The 25,507-nt window shown below is 37.9% G+C and overlaps 1 protein-coding gene across 2 annotated transcripts in view; it reads right to left on the bottom strand.

Annotated features, from left to right (window-relative positions):
- The window catches only part of LOC150090863 (proclotting enzyme-like), a 129,055-nt gene that overhangs the window by 29,983 nt on the left and 73,565 nt on the right, over positions 1–25,507 (bottom strand). For both annotated transcript variants that reach the window (XM_090380400.1, XM_090380394.1), the window contains exons 2-3: positions 19,790–19,882; positions 80–328 (exon numbers count right to left, since the gene is read on the bottom strand). In XM_090380400.1, the coding sequence (XP_090236526.1) occupies positions 80–328; positions 19,790–19,871 (331 nt within the window). In that variant the 5' untranslated portion in view covers positions 19,872–19,882. The remainder of the gene's footprint in view (positions 1–79; positions 329–19,789; positions 19,883–25,507) is intronic.

Below are 25,507 nucleotides of genomic sequence, written 5' to 3'. Positions count from 1 at the left end.
TGCAAATAAAATTGTAGCCATCATATAAATAATTATTAGCGTTAAGACTAAAAAAGTCGTTATTAGATTTAGATTATACCTGTTGGAAGAATATCAGGTGACTGTCTTATAACAGGTGAAATAGGTGTTGGAGTGTTTGGCCGAGGCCTCACCGGAGGACGTACGTTGGTGGCACAACAAACTCTAGGAACTGTGTCGTCGTAACCACAAATGTAATTTCGTAATTCATTAAAATTCACTCGTTCCAGTTCCGAACAGCTATTGAAAGCAACACACCTTCCAGTCTGTCTTCCGGGGGTGATACAGGCATCTTCGTCAGGGAACGTAACTGGAAAAAAAAAATAAAAATAAAGAATTTTCTAAATAAAATTGTGCATAGTTAAGCAATTCACAAACCAAAACAAAACATAACATGTAGACAGTAATTACAAGTGATATGCAGAGTGGCAATAGATCTGCAGACGGGCGTTCCATATTTGAGGGGTGCGATTTGACTTGCTGTGATCCGTGCAATCCGTAGGTATAAGTTCTCTCGGTACAGAAATTTAACCCTAAACGTTTGTTCTACGTCCTTAGATGTATGCTTTGGATTTGAAAATGAAAATCGAATAGTGCCATGCGATTATCAACACGCCTTCCAGTCTGTCTAACATAATTCATATCAACAATTAAATTAGGTAGTAAATAGCTATTAGCCAAGGCTGCAGTATTTAGATTTACTGTATTGCTTTTTAGACCGAGACCCTCGTGGTAGCAGAGTTGGTTGTTGTTGTTTGGTTTTTAGGAACATTAGCAACTAAGGCCATATTGCTCCGGTATATGCGGTGGTCATTCCCTGACCTTTCCGCATCCTCCGTATTTGGTGGTGACGGGCTCGAACCCCGGTCTAATCAAGAAGCGTGTGCTATGCACTGCTGCTCCTTCCCACCTGGCTACGGACGCGCCAGCAGAGTTGGAAGGATCGGCGTCCTCCCCATACCGGGTGGAAAAGTCTTGAGTTCGAGTCCAGTCGATGACGGGAGGAATTTTTTTTCTTATGCCTTTTTGACAACGTGGTTGAATTAGTCGATCTCTGGCAAGGGCAGCATGGTTTTTTCTCACGGAAACTCGGGTTTTTCATCCAGCAAAACAAACTCGACCACAACACACAATTTATAGACAGTACTGTATATACGGAGCAATATGGCCTTAGTTTCCGATGTTCCTAAAACCCTATTAGAACAACAACAGCAGCAGCAACAACAACAACAACAATTTATACTAAGGTACACATCATAAGCAGGCAGCGAGTGAAACATTACACTGGCTACCCTCTATTATTTGAAAAGAAAAGCAACCGAAGAGTTATGTGATTTACTGTTAAAAACAGTAAAACTAATTTATCGGGAACTTAGGGAACATCATCTAAGGTTAGTGTGTGCGTGTGCTAAGCGCCAAAGCAAGTAAGATAGTGAGGTGTCTTTTGCTGAGTTGTATTCTTCGGTTGGTTTGCTCTTTTTCGTCCAACAGAACAGAACAGAGGGTTTAATGTTTTTGGACAAAAAAAAAGTGCTAACTATAAAACAGTTTCTGGAAGAAAATAACCCTTAACTCTCGCCTGAGACCGATTAACTCTGCCACGTTGTGAAAAAAAAAAATCTATAAAAACCCTTTGCATTGATAGGATTAGAACCAGATTTTATCCACTTGCTGTGTGGGGAGTGAGAAGCCTGAGTAGGAAGAGGACTGAATCACCTAAAAAATCACCATAAAGGATATATCCTACATTTTTATATTTCCAAGGGTAACCTAAAAAGGAAACTTTTACTGATAGAACATTCAATAATGTTTCAGCCTGAATTACACACTGTATTTTCATTGGTAGACTGAACCTTTTAATAATAGGAAGCCAATATTTTGGTCCGTTCCTCCCTTCACACAGCGGTCAGTTCTGCTGATTACAGCCAACATGCCTGTAATCAGTTCTACTGATTACAGGCATGTTGGCCTGGCCTAAAGCGGATGTTCCAGTTCATTCGAAAGGTATTTACTTGAGTTAAGGTCGGAGCTCTGGGTAGACCAGCGAAGGTGTTTCACACTTATGTTCCAACCAAGTCGGGGCTGTGTAGTATTATATGATGTACGTTCATGTTGAAATAGAAAGGCCTTTCCCGTACCCGTGCTACAGTGTAGGAAGTTTTTGTTTGTTATTTGATTTTTAGGAGCATTAGCAACTAAGGCCATATTGCTACGGGGATATGCGGTGGTCATTCCCTGACCTTTCCGCATCCTCCGTATTTGGTAGTAACGGGCTCGAACCCAGGTCTAATCAAGAAGCGTGCCGCTCCTGCCCACCTGGCTATGGAGGCGCTAGTGTAGGAAGTGCGGAATTGTCCACAGTGTCAGTGTACCCCATGACATTCATTTTTCCAGGTACGAAGACCAGTGGTCCACCACTCTAATAAAAAAAAAAAAAGTTTCTAAACAAAATTGTATACGGTTAGGCTATTCATAAAGAAAGGCAGACCAAAACACTCGCTAATAGCACCTGCGCCAGACTTCACAGTTGGGACGACAGGCTGTTAAATAGCGGTCTCCAAATATCCCCTCGCCACAGATACAGCCATGAGATTGGAAATTCATTGGAAAGTACTAATAAAATATATAATAATAATAAAAACTAAACTGTTATATTTGGGTAACCTGGAAAGTAACTTTCAACTATCCATGTGTATTGTGTGTAAATTGCGTGTGTTCTCTGGTCGTTTTTGCCTGCTTTACTAGACAACCCCCACCCCCAGTTTTTCCGGAGGAAAACCTTGCTATCTATGCCTGAGACCGATTACTCAGCCAAGGAGTGAAACAGAAGCCCATAAAAGTTCCTCGTCATCGACAGGGTTCGAACTAGTGCCTTTTACACCTGGTGTGTGGGAAGAACGTTGACGATACCACTGTGCTACCGCGCAGGCTATTAGGAATTACTGTGTATCCTGGTTCGTCACTGCATAACACAGCTTATTTTTATTATTATCAGTTTATTTATCCGAGGTTCACCTCCCTGTACAGCTAGTGTGCTAGGACGGTGTACAGATATTTTGAAATATACATCATACAATTTTATACAAATTTTCAGGATATTTGCAATAATTATTAAATAGATAATCATATATTTATCTAATTGAAAGTTACAATTCACTTTAAAATAAAATTGATCTTAATAATTAAAGAGATAAGTATACAGGTTGACTATATATCTTTTCTTCAGCAACTGACATAAATTTATTTATTTTCATTATATTATTGCATTTAATTGTTTACATCATATAAATTTCTGATAAAAAAAAATCAGCTCAATTTTCACGGCAATCCTGGTGATTTAGTCCAGATTTGGTCCATAAGTTGGCTTCTGTATGCTTTATTGACTTCAAACTTTACTAATCAATGGAGAAGGTGTTGAAGTGTTCGATGGCGTTACATGGGAACATTCCTTTTAAGGAGTCCAGGTTATATAGCTTTTTTCATAAGTGGGGGATGGTTTCTATTTCTTGCTCTTGTGAGTGCAATAATACCTTCTACCGATGGGACATCAATCTGGCGCGTTTAACAGCTTGGCGAGCGTTAACAGATTCTTTTTGAGGATAGTGATCTTCCAGGAGGTCATGCCTAGGTTGACTAGGAGAACGGGTTCCCTCCCAGACGGTTCAGCCACCACAGAATCCAATATTCCATTGTCAGAAATTTGTTACATTGAGAGGTAGATGCAGAGGACCAGATTTCGGAGCCATATAGTGGTATAGGTGTGAGACTTCTATTAATGTATTTTCCGATCAGTTTGATATTGTGACAGCCTGCGTGCTCCTGGTGGATAGCCCAGAAAGCAACATAGGTCTTCTTCTTCTTTGCCTTTTAGGTTTCAAGCGTTCTAAGCGCAAATTACAATTGATTGTGTACTGGGCAAGTGAACGCCGAACTACCTCCGAGATCTATCTTGGAGGTAACAGTGATTCATTCAAATAATATTTTGTAATATTCAGTATTTTGTAAATGTCATTTTTGTATAGGGGTTAAATATGACTTAATTCTCGTCTGAGTTCCTAACCGGGGCACCAATGGCTAGCAATTAGAAATTAGCTAAGGGTTGGCAGTGGACTAATACCCTCATTTTCCGATAAGGCGCAACTTTACCACACCGCTCCTGACTTTCCAGTGGTGTAACTGAGTACGATGAATTTTGCCCTGGTCATAGGACCCGATTCACCGTAGGCACCAAATTAAATTAAAGAAAAGACTGATAATGATACTATATGACTACTTGTGGTTACAACGCACTAATTGAAATCAGATAAAATTCGCACGTTTTACTGCGCTTTATTTTGATCTTGGGGAACTTTCTATTCCCACTAAACACAGATACGGAGTGTTAAACTATTAAGCGTGTGCTTAGGCAACATTAATTCTTGCACTCGGCCTCACAGTTCTTTCTATATTACTAGTATATTTTTTTAAATTGTGCAGCGTCTAAATTTTTAGAATTTTAAAAACCGAAACGCCGCTAGGACATCTGTTTCGAAGTTTTTTGTCTTCTTTTCAGCAGGCGCATAGTCTCTATTAGAGAACGTACTGTATGCTGAATTGTGGATAATGTGCAGTATTTGTCTAAACGAGCAGCCAAGCGATGTATGTAAGTAAAAGTTCCATTTTAACACATAACGACCGTTATACTTGTACGCAGTTATTCGGTGAAAAATAGTAATTTTTATTTTATAAAACACGAATTAAATAAATTTATGTCAAATAAACATAACACGAAAAATCACATCAACTAATGTGGTACTTGTTAGGTGGAAATACGGCGAAAATAAATCACTAAAATTCAAAAAGACGAAATTTTCAAAACAATTAAATAGGCCATATTTCTGGCTGCACAAATTGTAACTAAAAGCTACTATTTCAAGTGTCCGCATTTTCGTTTTATGGTTTCAGGTTTCCTTTATTTTCACGTGAACCATCTCTTGATAGTGTTTCACACAAACGGTCTACTTGTGACTAATTCTTTGTTTGTATGTCGCAAACAAGATTGCAGGCCACGAATAGGTTCGCCTGAATTGGTTCCTGACAGATACTATTGTAATTTTAAAGTGTCCCTCGGCTTTCAGGGGTGTCTGCAGCCACTAATTCCATCGTCGGCAGTTTTGCTTTATAATTTTCATATTCCCTTTATCTGTTTTTGTTTTGTTTTTTTCACAGCAAGGGTCTGCTTGTGGCTAATTCTTCCTTTGTATAGCACAAACAAGACGGTTTGGTCGCAGACTATAAACAATAAATTTTATATCCTTTTTATTATATATATGCATCTGTAATATTGTAATATACTGTAATATTGAAAGATTGCATGAGGATAAGCTTTAGAGAGCTCGAATGAGTTATCGGAAAATTTTTGTGAACTGATTATTAGTATTTAGATGCTAAATAATAAATATTTCCTTTTGTTTCCTATTTTATTATCTCATATTTTGTTATCTCATATTCTCTTATTATAACATTCATAAACATGCATAATCTGTATAAATTTATATGTATGCATATTATGCATAAATATAAATATACCGATTTGTTTGTAACATATACACATATGTTGCAAATATTAAATAATATACTACATGTACCCACCGAAGTTTAATCCTCCCTGTGCATGTACACCCCAGTGCAAACATGGATTCAATACTGCTTGTACGTACCTTTAATCTCCCGGAAGCGGGCTGTATTTGCCTTGTGCAGTACAAGGCAAATACAGCCCGCTTCAATTGTAGTCATATAAATATGACTACAATTGAACTATACTCCTATAACTTGTACATGAAAAGTACAGGCGTGAATATAATTATATTTCAATTAACGTTGAAAAGCCTTGAAAGTGTCAGGAGTGTGATCCATAATAAAATTCTTTAAACAGTTAAAAACCATAAATAAAATTAACTAAACATATGCATGCCATTCTGACCTATAACACATTTTGTTCATTTTAACTTGGTTGTGTGAATCTGCGGTGTAGTGGGGAGGAATTATATTTTTACGCGTGGATGTTTGGCCCTGCTCTTCTCGAACTTCCATTGCCCCCTTAACTAGTGATGGACTTAATAGTGATGGACAAAACCGATCTTTTTTAGTGCCCAGTTTATCTGGACTTGCTTATCATAGTGACCCATTCACCGACAATTTTTTATTTTTTTTATAATATGAAAGATAATAGTGCTTTTATTTTATTTTTACATTATAGTTTCATGTTATTTTACTTATTGCTTTATTTCTCTAATATTTTGTTTTATAGTTTATTAAATAGTTTCAAGAGTTGTGTTAGAAAAATTTACTACGCAAGGTAATTTCGCCTATAAGGACTTTAGAGAATGATAGTTAATATCTGTCAGTGGGATTTAAAAGTTTTTAGCTATCATTACCTCAGCCGTTGTCTGTGATTACATAATAGTGTGCGAACAGGTCATTATTTTTTCACGATCTGTTTTCCTTTCGCGCAAGTAGCCAAATTTTTGCAGCTGGCTCTAATCCACCCCCCCCACACACACGGTAGTAGTTCCAAGTTTTTGGCTGAAGAAGTCAACTAAAGGCATATGCTGCCAAAACTGGTGAGACTAGTAGAAAAAAAATCAAAACGCATAGGATGATTATAAATTATCAGGGCACAGAAACGGACAGTAAGTACTATACTCGTACAAACTAGTCTATAATCAAATTACTACGGGGTTGGGGGGGGATAGGCAGGCTAAGTTGCAGTAAAGATTTATAAAGTTAAATTACGAGAAGTATCTGGCTTAGAATGCGAAGACAAGCAGTAAAGAATTCTTTGCTTGTTTTAAGATATTAACACTGTAGTGTAGAAAAATTGTTTAAACGGTTAAAAGTCATTCGCTAGCTACCCTCTTCCCTCATTTCGCATACCTTTCACCCATATAATTCGTGGTACCGACTGCTCATAAGCTACTATACGTTTCTTAGACCAATAGTTTGTTGATGGAAAGGTGGAACTGTCGCTGAATAGGTGAATGACCTCGGATACGATGGATCCATCGTTTGATGCCGACGTCCGTTGGCGTGTTGCACCAGGTATTTAAACTCATCCGACCAGCACACTCATTTACAGTTCTTCAATATCCAACCAGCGTGTTGTTGACACCACAGCATTCGCCGTCGATCAGCGGTGAGGAGAAGGTGTCTCTTGGGTCATCCGCTGTGGGATCCCATATGTCTGAGTGTGCGGCGCATCGTCATTTGGAATATTGTTCTTGCGTTTGCCATATTGTATTGCGATGTCAACTGCGCACAGTGACCTGCCGTTGAGCCCATACAACGCGCTGCACCCTTTGTTCACTGCAAACATACACTTTGCATAATCCTCTACAATTTTGTCGGCGGGAAGTGGTTTTACCCGTCGGACACCATTTTTTATAAACCTTAACCACGATGGGTCATGAACAACCGATAAGACATGCCGTTTCCGATATGGAAGCACCCGACGTAGGAGCTCCCACAATTATGCTCTTTTGACACTTCTTGATATCTTTACTATGTTACATAACTGCTGTCATCAAACGGGTTCAGAGAACAACAAGATAAAACAAGGGCGCAAATTGGCACCAGAAAGGATTATTCTCATCCGAAAAAAGAATTCAGATTTGTTAATTGCAGCATCTGAAAACTAGGAACCACGAAGAGACGTGACTGAAATATTTAAGGCTTTAAATGGATTGAGTAAACTAAATACTCTTAGCATCCTCACTTTTTCTTGGACGACGCATGAGATGGCAAATATGAATTGAAAAAGGATGGTTGCAAGCAGGGCCGGATTTAAATTTGTTGTGGCGCTAAGCAATAACGTGTATGAGGCTCTTCTCTCTTACAGTTCACCTGTGACAATATTAAAAAAAAAGGATTTTTTTAAGATGGAGCGAGATTCCTTGTAATGTGAGGCCCTAGGCTGTAGCTTGTTTAGCTTATATGTAAATCGTCCCTGGCTGCAGGATGGATGTAGCAAAATTCGTTTTCAGCCAGAGTGCGATTGTTAAAACAACACTTCATCTGGTGTTGTGAAAGTGAGTAGTGTGAATAAATTTATGGAAAGTTAGACAGATTATTAGAGGGGATTGGTAACTGTGAAAGTAGTTCTTTTTTTTAAATGCTGTATAGACTTGTTTCTTTGCTTCATATGTCGTTGCTGATAAATTAGGTATGTTTTCAGCACCAAAGCAACTAAGGTTGTGTGGCGCCAGTATTGGCGCCTCACAACCTCAATTGCGTGACTTCATTCAATTTCTTGTTCGCTGGGCGAAAACCCCTAGTTTTCTGGAGAGAGAAGGGGGAGGGGGTAAACCATGCTACCCTTGCCTGGGACAGATTAACTCAGCCACATTGCGAAAAATCCCATAAAAATTTCTCGCGTCGTTGACTGAATTCGAATTTTTTTCCCTTGGCGTGAGAGGACGGCGATTATAACCACTGTGCCACCTACAAGGGAATACTAATATTAAAAGGTACAATGGTATTTTATTATTTTGTCATTTTTTTCCCCATTTATATATACACGGTTTTATAATTTTCTCTTTGTTTTTATCATAAACAGTCTTATTTTTATATTATATTAAAAATTTTTGCTTAGCTACGATTTAATGGCGTTAAGAATTCTTAATAATTGATTTGTCAGTTAATTAGAACAGTATTACTTGATAAATGTTATACTGTAATTATAATTTTGTATTATATTTTAAATAATTAAATAAAATTTTACGAAAAGATAAGGCTCGTTTCTGATAAAGTTCTGTTTGTATTCCGAGATGACTACATATAGTTAGAAGTATTTAGAAAGTACAAGAATACGTTATTACCATATTTTATTATGTCACTTGGATTCGAGTAATTGCGAAAAATGTGATACTTGATAAAATTCCATTGAATGTACTTTCCAAATCAAAACATGAAAGGTAAATTTTAAGATAAGGGTTATTATTTGGACAGATAAGAAACTGAAAGGTGTAGACTACACTGTTTAACATTTGTATACACAACACCACATCTACTGTTTTTCATTATCCGATTGTCTGATTGCAACAAATATTATAATGGATGGAGATTAGAAGTGAGTATAGAATAGATTATCTCACTTGTTTTCTTCTGCATTTATGCACTTTTTAATCATATTTTGGATAAAACAAGACCCTTATAGTGAGTATATTTTTTCTAATTTTCTCAGTTCACATTATAGGGTTTTCAGCGAATCCCTAAATTAGCATTTGTTAAATTCGCATGTTATGTTCAACACATATCACGGCTTTTTCCTGTATTATAATTGGGTGCTATTTCCATATCTCTTTTTTTTTTTAAAAAACTCTTTCTGTTCTCTTCTATTGTTCGTATTCACTGGTGCAGGAAAGCATTGGGACTTGTGAAACCATGATGCATGCAAATATACTTAGGAAGAGAAAGAGGCGAGCCACATGTTTATGCCACCAGCTGCACTGAGGAAATTGCTTCATTTTTTCCACTTAATTTTCACACTGTGTAGAACATTGCGAAAATTATCCTTGTTCTTTAGACCAGTTTTATCCTTACGCGTTGTGTGATTAATGTAATAAAAATGTGTAGTAATATTTTAAGACACAAGTATGCCCCTTCCTGAGATGAGAAAAGAATTCCTTAAAAAAAAAAAAAGTTAGGTGTAATGTTCACAGTGCTTTACGCTTCAAAAGCCTTCGCATTTTTTTAATTTTCTTTCTCTGATTAATAGAAGTGAAAATTAATTTAAGTAATCAACTTTTTTATAATGCACTTTACTTATTTCCTTCTGGATTTTAATAATTGAAAGATGGTACGTGCTTCACGTTTCTGTTCTGATTAATATAATAAAATAAATAAATAAATAAATATTGGTATTCATATTTGTGAAGAGAAAATTTTATGAAAATGTTTGTATTCATTGAAGACGAATGTGATGTTTTTAAACAAGAAACTTTAATTGTGCTAAACTTTAATAACTATAAATTTAATCAGGTTTATACGGTTCTACCCCACTCGTATTTCTTTTTTGAAAAAAAAAAATGTGTATTAGTTGTCTGTTGACACTTTTAATTGACCAATAAGGCGCACTTCGCCAACGTCTCCAAAATTCACCGAAATTTGTGGTCTTTCGTGGAAATGACTTGGTCTGTATTTTTGCTCAGTAAATTAGCCTTTACCCTTAATTAAGCGGGCATAGTTTCAATTTACATTAGATCGAGGGTATATGAGTCATTATGTCCCCCGGCAATTGGTTCCTTTTTAGCTGTATGTGTACAGCTAAAAGCGGTATGAATCATTTGACCCATCCTGTTAGATATTAGCAGTGCATGCAGTCGAAGAGGCGGTATAATGTGTTGGGAGTGGTTTTGTGCTACATATATCAAAGCGTCCAATGTATTTTTATACATTGGACTCCTTGATTTATTTTTATACATTGAGGTCCCCGATACCAATGGAGCAATACTTGGGTGCTACAGGTTATCTGGAAATTGTTTTTCCGACCAGGCGCATCCTTTCAAAGTTGCAATTTATATAAATGTGAATGGATTCTTCCGCAACGGAAATGTGCTATATCATTAGGCCGGAATAGTACGGAATTAATGGTTCCAGGACCTTGTGAGTGAATTCAGCCTACTGCGATGGCCACCCCAGCAACAGATCTCAATCCACTTGAGTACCTGTGGAATGAGATGGAACGAGTTCTTCGGATTAGAGACCAGCAACTATCATCAAACTTGCAGCAACTATGGAAAGTACTTGAGTCAGCATGGACCAGCGTCCATATGGCATGCTTTCGACACCCTGTTTCGCCCATAATACGACCAATTCAGGCTATTATGAGTGCTAAAGTAGGACCTGCTGACTATTGGGTGGGTACCTAATAAAGTGGCCACTCGGTGTATATAATAATAATAAATTATTCTCAGTGTATATTTACTTATTTAAGAATAAATGCAGTTTTCGTAACGTTATTCTTCAGGTAAGCATTTTGTTTATTAAGATATTGTTTATAATAATGTAACGAAAACGACAAATTTTATACTGGTGGGTACGGTGTACTTTGCATGCTCAACAGTGAGACATCGAATTTATTATACGGCCATGATCCTCTAATTCTAACACAATCGGTGATTCAGATCAAAGGTCAATACAAGTATCAAGGAACACTAATGTTCATAATTATATTGTAATAGGTTTTCTATTTAGCATTAGCATTAGTAGAGGCATATGATGCAAGAAAGCAAGCTTATTCAGCATCAGCAAAAAAAAAAAAAAAAAAAACACACCACTCCCATTTCACCCCTCCGTTCGTTCGAAATACCTGTCCAGTTGAGCCTTAAATTTGTTTAGGCTATCAACTTCAACAATAAGTGACGGAGGTCGGTTCCACCAACCAACCACCCGCTGGCCAAAGGCAAATTTCCGCACATCTATCCGACATCCGTCCTTCCTCAATTTGAATTTATGCCCTCTGAGGTGATTATTTTGAGCAAGATGAAGAATCCCATTGGCATTGAGCACGCTCAAACCATTCAAAGCCTTATACACCTCTATCAGATCACCTCGCCGGTGCCTAGTCTCCAGACTCTGTAATTTGCAAAACTTAAGCCTTTCTTCGTAAGAGCAACCCTTTGTTCCATTCACTAATCTTGTTGCCCTTCTCTGTACTCCTTCCAGCAGCTCTACATCCTTCTTGAAATGAGGCCTCCAGACCTGTATACAGTACTCAAGATGTGGCCTAACCATTGCCTTATACAAGGGAATAATCACCTCCTTATCCCTGCTAGAAAAATTCCTGTATATCATTGACAAGACACCATGAGCTACTCTTGCAGCTCGTCTGCACTGCTCAGAGAACTTCATATCTGTCTGCACAATTACCCCCAGGTCCTTTTCATTCTCCACCACTGTCAGTGTAGTACCGCAGAGTTGATATGTTGCTCTGGGGTTACTGTTTCCCATATGTAGTAGTACTTTACATTTGTCAATGTTAAACTTCATTTGCCACCTCTCAGCCCATCTGTTCAACCTTTCCAGATCCTGTTGCAGCAGCATAGCGTCAGTAGTGTCCTTAACAACCCTGCCAACCTTTGTATCATCTGCAAACTTGGACATTAAACTTGATATCCCATGATCAATATCATTCATAAACACCGAAAACAACAACGGACCCAACACTGAACCCTGAGGAACTCCACTAATAACATTAGTCCACGTTGAGCAGTGTCCATTGATTACCACTCTCTGTCTTTTGCCACTCAACCATCCCCTTATCCATAGCAGCAATTTGCCTCCAATGCCACATTGCTCCAATTTGTGCAGCAATCTTCCATGTGCAACAGTATCAAAAGCCTTTCTAAGATCCAAATATATAATATCAAAGTTATTCCCTGCATCCAGTTCTTTTGTGACTACATCATAGTATCCAATCAAATTGGTCAGGCAAGACCTGCCCTTAACAACCATGCTGCGTCTGAGCTATAACTGAATTCTTGTCTAGATGATCCTGCAGTGCTTCTTTAACCAGTGCCTCCATTAATTTACCTGGAACAGAAGTTAAACTAACAGGTCTATAATTACTTGTGTCAGCCTTTGATCCTCCTTTGTGAATTGGGGTTACATTTGCACATCTCCAGTCTATGGGTACCTCCCCTGAGTCCAAAGACGCTCTCATAATTATGGCTAGGGGTTTGCTTACTTCCTTTGCTGCCTCCTTTAATATAACTGGATAGATCCCATCCACCCCAGGTGCCTTTTTTATGTTTATCCTCAACAATCTCTCCTCCACTTTCCTCTCAGTTATTACAAAATCATCCAGCTCACTGCCAATGTTTACTTTACCTACATCATTCTCCTTCCTGAATAACTCCTCATGCGTGAATGTAGATGCAAAATACTCGTTTAGTTTGTTAGCCACCTGAGCAGGATCCTCAACTGTTGAACCATCAATATCCAGTGGACCAATCTGATTCATCCCTTTCCTTCTTGAGTTTAAATAGGTAAAGAACTCTTTTCTGTTTTTCTTTGCATCCTTTGCCAAGGATTTTTCGTAGTCTGCCTTTGCCTGCCTAATCTCCTTTGTGACTTGGTTACAGACCAACTTATATCTATCATAGGCTTCCATGTCACCCATTAATTTGTATGTATCCCATGCATTTTTCTTCTCTGCCACATGTCTCATTAGTTCATCTGACAACCATTTAGGCCTAAACCTTGAACAATATTTCTTAGTTGGTATGTAAAGCCTGGTAGCCTCCAAGATTAGTTCCTTGAATGCTTCCCATTTTGAGTTTGCTGTTGGTAACATCATCAGTTGGTCCCACTGTATAGAATTTAAATACTGTCTCAGACCATCATAGTCGCCTTTACGAAAACAAAAACCCTTCCCTTTACCTCTGATGGTAGTTACCTCCTTGAGTAAATCCCACTTCAACACACAGTGATCGCTGCCGCCTAGTGGTTCATTTATCTGCAGATTCTTAATGCATGAAGAATCACTACTGATAATCAGATCAAGAGTATTGCTCCCTCTTGTTGCCTCACGAACATGCTGATGTAGAAAACAATCATCCAATTAATCCACAAAAGCCTTGCTAGTGTGCGAGTGACCAATCCACAAATTCCAGTCAATATCTGCGAAATCAAAATCCCCCATTATAAGACTCTCTGATTTACTGGCCCACTCTATTTCCCTGTACAATATCTTATTATACTCATCAGAGTCATTAGGCCTATAGCACACTCCTACTACTCTCAATTTTGATTTCCCTATGCTTATGTCACACCAAACTGACTCGACACTGCCCTGTCCATCGATGTCGACTGGCTTCACTTCCTTGGACTTTGTGTTTCTTAACTAATAGCATAACCCCTCCTCCCCTCCTGTCCTGTCTATTCTTTCTATACACATTGTATTCCCCAAATTCCAGTTCCGCATTCCTTATATCTGTGTGACACCACGTCTCTGATATCCCAACAATATCTGCCTTTGATGTTTTGAGCAATACCTCAAATTCATCAAATTTATTTTCCAAACTCCTAGCATTGGTGTACACGCAGGTATACATGCACCTGTTTCTATTCTTAACTACCCTAAGGGCGCCTCCGTAGCCAGGTGGGCAGAAGCAGCAGTGCGTAGCACACGCTTCTTGATTAGACCGGGATTCAAGCCCGTGAGCCACCAAATATGGAGGATGCGGAAAGGTCCTGGAATGACCACCGTATATCCCCGGAGCAATATGGCCTTAGTTTCTAATGCTCCTAAAAAAACCAAATAACAACAATAACAGCTACCCTAACACAACCCATGTGTTTACTTGTACCGCAATGACTCCCAGCAGTCTCTGAAATATCCTGCATCTTGTTTTTCAGGCTTCTGCTCATTTCAGTGGAAGCAGTGGAAGCAGTGCAAGAATCACTTCCACCTCTGCCAGTGGCTACTGTTAATCTATTAGTCCTTGTATCCCCCCCAACTAGCAGTTTTCCGACCCACCTAACACTGCCTCGACAGCATCAGCAAAAATTCTTGCACCCTTTCTATTTAAGTGTATCCCATCCCTGTATAATCAATCTCTCCTGTTAACAAGTACAGTCCAGGCTGAAAAAAATTCTACCCCTTGAGCCTTGCACAATCCCTCCAGGGCCGAATTGATCGACAAGGCTCTCATCATATACTCCCTGCTATCGTGTCTGGGAAGAACTGCAGACACTTTCAAATTCAACCTTTTGTTTATTAAAATATTGTTTATAATAATGTAACGAAAACGAAAAATTTTATACTGGTGGGCACGGTGTACTTTGCATGCTCAACAGTGAGACATCGAATTTATTATACGGCCATGATCCTCTAATTCTAACACAATCGGTGATTCAGATCAAAGGTCAATACAAGTATCAAGGAACACTAACGTTCATAATTATATTTTAATAGGTTTTCTATTTACATTGTAATTAAAAAAATAATATTAATAAATTAAATTTTATTAAATGAAAATACATGCTTGGTATATAATATTAGCTAGATTCACAAAATGTAACATGAGGGCACAATTCTGGTAATCTATGTTTCTTCAATGATAGGCCTTGTAGAATTCATGAGAAAAACGAGTTTCCCTTTTTGGTAAGAGCCGGAATGCAATTCTTCACAATTCTTTTTCAGACGTACTTATTTATGAAAATGTTTCATATGACAGTTACTTTTTCTTTAACTCTGCATATGAGTTCTTGTAAAGGTAATGGATTTCAAAGTAATGTTTTTTTTTATTTCTTTGGGGTTCCAAATACGAGTATAATGGATTTATTGCATCAACCGTTTCTTAACTTTTTTTGCGCATTAACACGAAAATTCAAATTTAAAATGAGAAAGAAAAACTGTTGCTTACTTGACATTTATTTGCCTATTTGTTGTTTTGCCGCACAACTGATGCTGATGTGCCATTAAACTCCTAATTACCAACCAACTAGCCTATTTTTTGCTGAATTTTCTCATTGAAGTTGCTCGAAAGATATTTCGGATGCGTTAAATCTTTGAGTTGTACATTTGATTTATATTTTTCAAATACAAATAATGTATTTTTCAAAAATACAATTGTATCAATTGTATTTTTTTCGTCAACCGTTATGAGAGTAAAAAAAATAATAATAAAATAACGTAACTTGAAATAACAGTAATTTGACTGAATGATTAAATAACGAAATCCTAGTTCAGCGAACTCTGCTGAACTAAGATTTCGCTGTATAATTTAACTAAAAATTAAAATTAATTCCAGGAAACAACCGCGCTCGTAAAAATTCACTGAAAGACTGCTCATATTATGCACACTTTCATCCTCCAGCGAATGTCGCACTAACCATCGTTAGTGCGACAACAGTGAAAACTTAAAAATATCATTGGTGACCATATTTCAAAAGTACCGCACGGACATTGTCTTTCGGATTCTGGCACTGTCGGATATGTGTAAATGTATCCGTATTGAAAATACATTTGGACAATACTAAAATCACAGCGCCGTCACAGACGCCTTGGACACTGTATGTTTGTAAAAATGCTTTAAGATGAATACAGCCTGCGATTTCTTACCCGGAATATGTCTACATTGTATGTAGACATATTCTATATTAATATTCTAGCTGTTTTTCCCAGAATTCCAAGATAGAATAGTGGTGAAGTATGGACACTCGGGAAGAGGGATAAACAACGTCTGGAAGCAGCCCAAATGAAATTTCTCGCCCACTACTGGGATTAACAAGACTAGATTCACTAAAGAAACACAGACGTAAGAGAAAGACTAAACACAATAGAAGAAATACAAAATTATCAGTTAAAATGAATAGAGCATGTAGGGAGAATGAATAGGAAAAGACTACCAAAATTGGCAATCAACTACAAACCTATTGGAAAAAGAAACAGAGGGCGTCCCAGAAAAAGATGGATCGAACAGTTCTTTGAAGAGATTTAATGGTACAGAAAGTACATTAGTGGTAATCAATGGACACTGCTCTTCTTGGACAAATGTTATTAGTGGAGTTCCCCAGGGTTCTGTTGTTGGGCCATTGTTGTTTTGTATATGTATCAGTGATATTGATGAAGGTATATCAGGTTTAATGTCCAAGTTTGCAGATTATACAGAGCTTGGCAGGGTTGTTAACGACAGTAAAGACAGTATGCTACTCCAACTGGATTTATATAAGTTTAAAAAATGGGCTGAGAAGTGGCAACTAAAGTTTAACCTTGATAAATGCAAAGTACTGCATATGGGTAGCAATAACCGAAGAGAAACGTACCAACTGTGATGTACTATACTCAGGGAAGTGGCAAGTGCAGAAGACCTTGGGGTAATTGTGTAGTCAAATATGAAGTTCGCTGAGCAGTGCAGACGTGCTGCCAGGGCAGGTCATAGAGTCTTGTCAATGATATATAGCAATTTTGCTAGCAGGGACAGGGAGGTGATTATCCCGTTATACAAGGCAGTGGTCAGGCTAAACCTAGAGTACTGCGTACATGTCTGGAGGCCTCATTTTAGGGAGGATGTAGAGTTGCTAGAACGAGTACAAAGAAGGGAAACAAGATTGGTGAGGAGAACAAAGAGGTGTTCTTACCAAGAAAGGCTTAAGTTCTGCAAAATTGCAGCGCCTGGAGAGTAGGCACCTGCGAGATGATCTGATTGAGGTGTATAAGGCTTTGAATGGGTTGAGCAAGCTGAATGCTGATGGGATTCTTCGTCTTGCTCAGACTAAGAACCTGAGGGGTACAGTTTCAAATTGAGGAAAGATAGTTGTAGAATAGATGTGCAGAAATTTGCCTTTAGCAAGCGGGTAGTTGATTGGTGGAACAGGCTTCCATCTTTTGTTGTGGAAGCTAATAGCTTGAATAAATTTAATGCTGAGCTGGACAGGCATTTGGAACGAATGGAGGGGTGAAATGGAAGGTGTGTTTTTTTTTTGCTGATGCTGCATAAGCCTGATTTCTTGCATCGTATGCCTCTACTAATGCTAATACGTACGGCGGTGCGCAAAAAACTTACATATCCTCATTGTTTATGTAGTCTGTCCTTATACTGGCAGTTGGTTTTTAGAAATAGCTGAAAGAACTTAAGTAATAATAATACACAAATGAAACTATCAGTTGCATAACAATTTACTTTTATACCTTACAGATAAACATACAATAAAATAAGTACTTTTCTCCAAAATAACAGCATGTTACTTATGATTCATGTAATACCAAAATTCTATGAAAGCAGATGACTGCTGTACATCGTCATGGCATCAACTGCACAAGATTCTGAATGTATTGCTAGGAAATATCGTGGTACGAAACACGGATTAATGTCTCTTGCAGCTCTCTAAATGTTTTTGGTTTCTTTTTGATTACGGAAACGCCAATTTCGTTCCAACAATTTTCAATTGGATTGAGGTCTAGACTTGGATTGATTTATCCTTCAACCATTTTTGCATCTGTGGACAGTAGACAGCGAAATAAATTACATTTATTTAAGCAAGCTTGCAACATATCATAAATTTAAAACTTTTGCTAATTTTATGAAGTAGTACTTACGGTTTTGGTTCTATAACTGGAGCAGAGTCGTCCTGAAAAATGCAATTGGCAACATTCCCATAGTGATCTCTAATTATGGGAAGTAATTTTGTCTCAAGAATGGCCTTGTACACCTCAGCATTCATTGTTTCACAAATTCATGACGATCAACTGCACTATATGAAATACAGCCCCATATCGTTGGAGACGCAGAATATTTCACTGTGGAGATGATACAGTCAGGGATGAAATTCTTCTCTTCTTCGTCTAACAATCTGCTGGCCATCCGAACCATGCAAGTTGAATTTTGATTTATCAGAGAAGACAACACATTTACACTGATCCTCAAACCAACTAGCATGCTCTTTTGCCCACTTCAGATGCTTTAATTTTTGCGTCAAAAGCAGTGCCTCCGTAGCCAGGTGGGAAAGGAGCAGCAGTGCATAGCACACGCTTCTTGATTAGACCGGGGTTCGAGCCCGTCACCAACAAATACGGAAGATGCGGAAAGGTCAGGGAATGACCACCGCATATTCCCGGAGCAATATGGCCTTAGTTGCTAATGCTCCTAAAAACCAAATAACAACAACAGCGTCAAAAGCGGCTCTTTTCTTGGGTAACATGCTACTAATCCCGATGAGAAAGGTCGTCTGAATACTGTAGCAGTACTTGCCTTTACTCCTGTATCCTCCTCCCACTCTGTTTTGAGATCTGTCGATGAGGATCTTCTGTTTCGAACCACAAATCTGTCCTGCGCTGAAGAAAGCGTCCACTTTCTTTCTTTCTGTTTAGACTGTCATTTTCTGATAATTTTCCTAATAAACTTGCCACCTTTGGCTGATTGTAGTGAATCTTTTTAGCTGTTTCATGCGCAGAATGCCCCTCTGCATTCAACGCAGCAACACAACAGCTACGTAATTAATTATCAAAACTTGGCCCTTGCAATAGAACAGAATACTGGACTAGTTCGTGGCGTATGATCTGTATTTATGCTGCCGCTAGGGTGATACAATCATGTATGGCACGTGACATCATCAAAGAGAGCTTGCTAGAGATGAATGATGCAATAGGATAATGTTATTACAAAACATATATTGCCAAATTTGACGAATTTTGCAAGATTTGAAGAAATTTCTTGAACACTACTGTATATCGGATTCATCTATTCTGGTGATTCCATAAAATTTTAAACGTTTGACATAAGCCCAACAGTCAGCGTCTAGAACTTGTTGAGAGCAGAATCTCTCAACATAATCGAAATGTTTGTTGTTTGTTTGTTATTTAGGAGTATCAGCATCTAAGGCCATATTGCTCCGGGATATGCGATGGTCATTCCCTGACCTTTCCGCATCCTCCATATTTGGTGGTGACAGGCTCGAACCCCGGTCTAATCAAGAAGCGTGTGCTACGCACTGCTGCTTCTTCCCACCTGGCTACGGAGGCGCCTAATCGAAATGAAATTCAGGATAAAACGTATTAATTTGAATTTGAGTGCATATCTTTTATTTATTTATTTCAAAGCTGTGAATATTTTTCCTTAAGAAAACTAACATTTATCCATTTTAGGTTATAATATTCACTAAACTATAAATTTATAAATGGAAAACTACGGTGGAGGTCATCTAATTACTTCTTACTATGTTGCAGTACTCAGGTCCACTTGATTTAATAAAAACCAAAATTTTTGAAAATAGTAATAGAATGGCTTACTTTGTCTTCTTTTCCGTAATGACGAGCTGCTTTGAATGATTGTTATTAGCAGAAGGAAAGTTGAACTTTTTGCAAATAACATGGTATGAATTTCTGAAATGTAAACGGAAAAAGAAGATTAATAAAAAAAAACGAAAGAGTTGTGGAATTATTTTTGATATTTTGCACAAAATAAATATTTCTAACTGCCAGTAATGCATTACAAATCTTTTATTTATTTATTTATTTTATTTTTTGTATATAACTGACCAAAATAACTTAAGGAAGCTTGTCAACCGAAGATAATCCACTTGTCTATTCTTGTTTTTCATTATCCGAAAGTACTTGCAATCTGAAATCTTACTATAGTGTAGTAGTTCTTGTTCGTAAAAAAAGAAAAGTACTCATTTTAGTCTTTTCCTTCGTAATATTTTAATAGCTACAGACTTATTTGCCGAAATTTTATCTTTAAAAAAATCAGCTAGTTAGGAATAACGAAATAAGTTTATCCTGGTCAATTCTTTTTTGTTGTTCCCATTTATTTTTAGTTACGTCATTAAGATTATTTTTACTTTTAATCCTATTATTTAATATTCAGTATTTTATTTAAAAAGTCACGGCACATGTCATGCATAGCCTGTTTATGTACATAACAGCTTTGAACAAATTGGTTTTCTGTTTAGTGCATCGATTCTCATTGTGAAGGCACTTCGCCACGAATTTCCTTGGTATTGCACTTCTCTAAATAAAAGAACATCCATGGTTTCGACTGATTGGGGTTTTCTCAGTGGGTAGGTATGAACTGTGAACACTTAAGCAACCCAGTGACTAGGTATATCCACAGCAGTATTTTATTTAATTATCAATAAACTGCGTGGCCATCATCTGCTCATTATCGAAATAATTTGGTTCCATACTAAACTATTATTCACAAACTGCGAAAGTAAAAGCCACCGTAGCCGAGTAGTCAAGCACGACGATGAATAAGTACAGGCGCTTTGGATGACCGGCGTTCAAGTCCGTGGCTTCTAAATAATACGGTGCTGTTTCTTGTATTCTTTCTATCTTGTGAACTCCTCTGACCGTCTGGTGTTCCGGAGTTTAAACAGGAAATTTATTTTTAAAAAGATCCATACAAGTTAAAACGAGTTTGTCGAAGCGGTAATTAAAACTCATGAAAGTTTGAACAAACTAGGACGCATATATACTCAAGCAGGTTTGGGATCTTGCAAGGCCGTTATTTGGGTGTCATTAGTTTGTAACCTTTCAACCATATGTCTGTTGAATTTGCCGATTTATCTCTTCTGTATATTGTTATTAAAGTAAAATAAAGAGGTTAAGATGGAGCAAGGAGCGGTTGCTAAAATGAAATACACTTTCTCAGTTAAATATTTTGCGTAAGTTAAGAAACGAAGGAACAGATCGATACAATGTGATACGGATGGATGTAGAAAGTCATTTGTTACAATTTATTATGGGGAATGAAAATGTGATTATACTATAATCAAATTAAATTTGGGGAACACTTGAACTACGAAATAAAGACAACAAATTAATTAATAGTGTTATAGGTAAAGCAAAGTGCAATAACAGCATTAAATAATGCTGTATCCATTTCGTGGTTCCGAAGTTTAAATTAACTTATTTGTTGCGGCTGTCTTTATTACTACAGTTAATTCAAAAAGATAACTAATGAGAAAATCCATACCGGCTCAGGAACTTTTAACTATAATGTGATGATTCTTGATTACAAGCAAGTACTTTGAAGGGCGAAAATTTCTAGTCTGATTTAAAAAAAAGGCCGCCGTAGTCTTGTGGTCAGGCGCGCGGGTGCATAAGTACACGTGCCTTGAGTGACCGGAGTTCAAGCCCGTTACTGCTGAATACGGTGCTGTTTCTTGTATTCTGTCTATCTTGTCTTGTGAACTCCTCTGACCGTTTGGTCGTCCTGGAGTATAAACAGAAAATTTATTTTTATTACCTCAGGCATTGGGGAAATTAATTTGGAAACTTTAAAGTGATCGTTAAGTTTTTGATGTCAATAGCTTGACATCAAAAATGTCGTGTGCTTTTTTTTTTGTCTTGTGAATTGAATAAATACGTAATAAAGATTCAGAGCAAAGGCCTTAGACTGTGGGAAAATTTACAGACATAAGTTAGTGCAAATGCACTGTCTGTACGCAATAAATTAACCGAAGTTATTATAGTGGCATCGTTTCATCACATCTCACAATATGAGATGTAATGAAACAGAGTTGCCTATTCGGTTATATTTCGAATAAGTAACGTAACGCTTCCCCAGTAGAGAAGACTATTGTTACTTATTCTCAGTGGATACCACCACCCAGACAGCCGATTCATCGCTATTTGGCCCTCTTTCAGTGGGCTGGTTCCTGATGGTATAATAGCTGACTCCCAGTTGCGAAATTAATTATATTGTAGACTTAATTTCGCAACTGGGTTGTCAACTATTATACCATCAGGTACCTACCCACCAATGAAGGGCCAAATATCCTGAAACAGCCGTCTGGATGGTGCTTGACTGAAAATAAGTAAGAATTGTCTTCTCTGTTGGGGAGTGGGGGGACGTTACTTATTCGAAGTATAATCGGATAGGCAACTCGTGTGACGGTATTCACAATACAGTATTAGGCGACATGTAATGATACGCTGCTACTGTAATAACATCGATTAATTTACTGCACGTAGATACAATACATTTGCACTAACTTATATGATTGAATATATTTTTTTACTTTTTGTATCTTTTTAACTGGTAGAGAAATCTCACCCAACCACTGCAGACATAAACATATGCGAAACCATGTAGGATCATATAGGAGACTGTACATATTCCGGGTGCAAAAACGTAAGATTTAAAAATAATCTAATACATATTTATTTATTGTTTTACACACGCTCCGAAGAAGTATCTGATGACATGCCATGGCTTCCTACTTTGTCTTACGGCCTAGGTATTTTACCCATTGCACCTTCCAAAACTGGAGCGCCCTGGTACAATTATATTACACTAGTTAACGCTAAAATGTTTCTGGCTTGAAAATAGTCAATTCTTAATTTCAGCATGAGAAAAACGAATATAACATTTAAAACTCTTAGTTAGCTCTCGGTTCCACGATATAGCCCCTCTTATGATTTAGAGCAATATTGGTGAATACTAGGCAATTTTGGAGTCTAGGGAATAGATAGGTTGGTAACACTGAAACAGGAACCGATACACCATGCTTGTTTGTTTATTTGTTGTATTTTTTTATTATTATTATTTCTTATTATTTTTTTTTTATTTCTGTGTTTCATTTACCTTGCAAGTGACGTTATGAGTGATTTTTTTGGGTTTATGAACAAAAATTACGTAAAAAGCCAGGATGCCACGTAAATGTGTGTGGTATTTTTCACTCAGAAACGCCAACTGACTCCACTTGTGAAGACAGTCTACTACCATTATTTTGGGTGTAAGGTGAAGACAAGACAAACCCTGGGCACTTCATATTTGCTGAAACACATGTGCTGTAAATCTCCGTGGATGGTTGAATAACAAAGGACGTTCAATGCTTTTGCCATCCTAATGATTTGGAGGGAGCCTTCAAATCATGTAAATGACTTATTTCTGCATGGTGCCTCCTCTTCAGCATGGCATGTCAAAAAAAAAAAAAAAAAAGGACGTGGACTGTGGAATACCCAAACATCACGTCAGCTATCCGACCAGTGGCACATGGGGATGGTCTGCCTGTACCTCACCCTCCAGAAGAGTACACTGTGGAGTATGATGAATATGGGGACAGTGTGAGGAATGATAGTCAACCTGGGCCTTCAACATCACAGGATCTTGATTTTGTGCCAGAACCTGAGTCGCCGAGTGAGTCACACAGAATCAGTCAAGGTGAACTGCGATCTAATTCGAGACCTAGATCTATCGAAAAATAAAGCAGAGCTTCTGAGATCAAGGCTCCAACAGTGGAATCTTCTGCAACCAAATACCAAGGTGTACGTGTACAGGAGCAGGCAGAATGCTTTGACTCCATATTTTAAAAGTGAAAACAACCTTGTTGCCTGCTGTGATGTCAATGTTTGATGACAGCTTTGAATGTGGAGCACAACCCACAGGACTTGAGACTATTCATAGACTCATCAAAGCTAAGTTTAAAAGCTGTTTTGCTCCACAATGGCAAACCTCTTCCTTCAGTTGCCCAGGCCATGCTGTCCACATGAAGGGTCTGCGCGTATAGCACAGTGGTATCGTCACCGTCCTCCCGACACCGGGTAGAAAGGCCCGGGTTCGAATCCCTTCGATGAAGCAAGGAACTTTAGTGGGCTTTTTTCACTCTGTGGCTGAGCTAGTCTGTCTCCGGCGTAGATAGCAATGTTTTTTTTTTGTCCAGAAAAACAGGCAAATCGACCAGAGAACACACGACGCAATTTACAGTCATAATACATATATGGGTATATGTAAGAGATTACGGGTAGCTCTAATATAATAATTTGAATTTGTTCACATAAAGGAGACATATGACAATATGAAATTAATTCTGGCAGCAATGAAGTACAAAGACCACCAATGGCAGATCTGTGGGGACCTGAAGGTGATTGCAATACTGCTGGGCATGCAGTTGGGATACTGCTATTTCCTGTGTATGTAGGACAGTCGGGCTAGGTCCTCACACTACAAGAGAAAAGTCTGGCCTATAAGGGAAAATCTGCGTCCCGGAGGAAAAAATGTCCAGCACAATCCCCTGATTGATTGAAGCAAAATTTTTCTGTTCTCCCCCTTTACACGTCAAACTGGGACTTATGAAGAACTTTTTTTAAGGGGATGAACCAGGATGGAGAACTTTCAAGTACCTGAGAGGACAATTTGCACTGTTGAGTGAGGCTAAGGTTAAGGAGGGAATCTTTCTTGGTCCGCAAATTTGTGAACTTTTAAAGAATGAAAACTTGGAGCGAGTCCTCCAGAGTAGTGCATTATGGCCACAGTAGCCGATGCGCCAACAACTAACAAAAAAAAAAAAAAAAAAAAAAAACCTCCAGAGTAATGAGAACGCAGCTTGGGAAGCCTTTAAAAGTGTTGTGCATGACTTCCTGGGAAACCGAAGAGCTGGAAACTATGTTGAGACTGTGAACAACCTTCTAGAAAAGTATCATCAATTAGGCTGCGACTTGTCACTGAAAATCCACTTTCTCGATTCTCATCTGGACTTCTTCCCTGACAACTGTGGTGAAGGGAGTGACGAGCACGGTGAGCGATTCCGCCAAGACATTTCAGCAATAGAAAGAAGATATCAGGGTAGGTGGAACGCTTCTATGCTTGCTGACTACTGTTGGGCAGTAACAAGAGATGCCCCAGAAGTGGAATACAAGTGAAAATAAGGCGCTGTCGTGATAGGCCATATTTTGAGAAAGTACTTTCGGTTCCTGTGCCGTTTTCTTGTGTTCTTGTGTTTTTTTACGTTTTAATTAAAAACAACTGTGATATATGTTGTATCAAAAAAATGAAATATGAGATTGTTTTAATATTACTTTTCACTCCAACTGCTACTGAAATTGCTATATTCTTAGAGAATAGCGAAAGTACTGTATCTCAAAAACCAGAGCTAATAAAAAAAATTTCTGAATTCTTATTCGTTTTTCTCGACCCAAAATGAGTAAAGTTTACCTATTTTAAGAAAGGAAACAAATTCAAAGAATTTTTTTGTTGAACAGTGAATTATCAGTGTGCATTAA

This window comes from Mastigoproctus giganteus, chromosome 1 (assembly GCF_048544385.1).
Source record: "Mastigoproctus giganteus isolate SK-2022 chromosome 1, ASM4854438v1, whole genome shotgun sequence".
NCBI lineage: Eukaryota > Metazoa > Arthropoda > Arachnida > Uropygi > Thelyphonidae > Mastigoproctus > Mastigoproctus giganteus.
The sequence above is the reverse complement of the archived record's forward strand: the minus strand, read 5'-3'. Positions and strand labels throughout refer to the sequence as shown.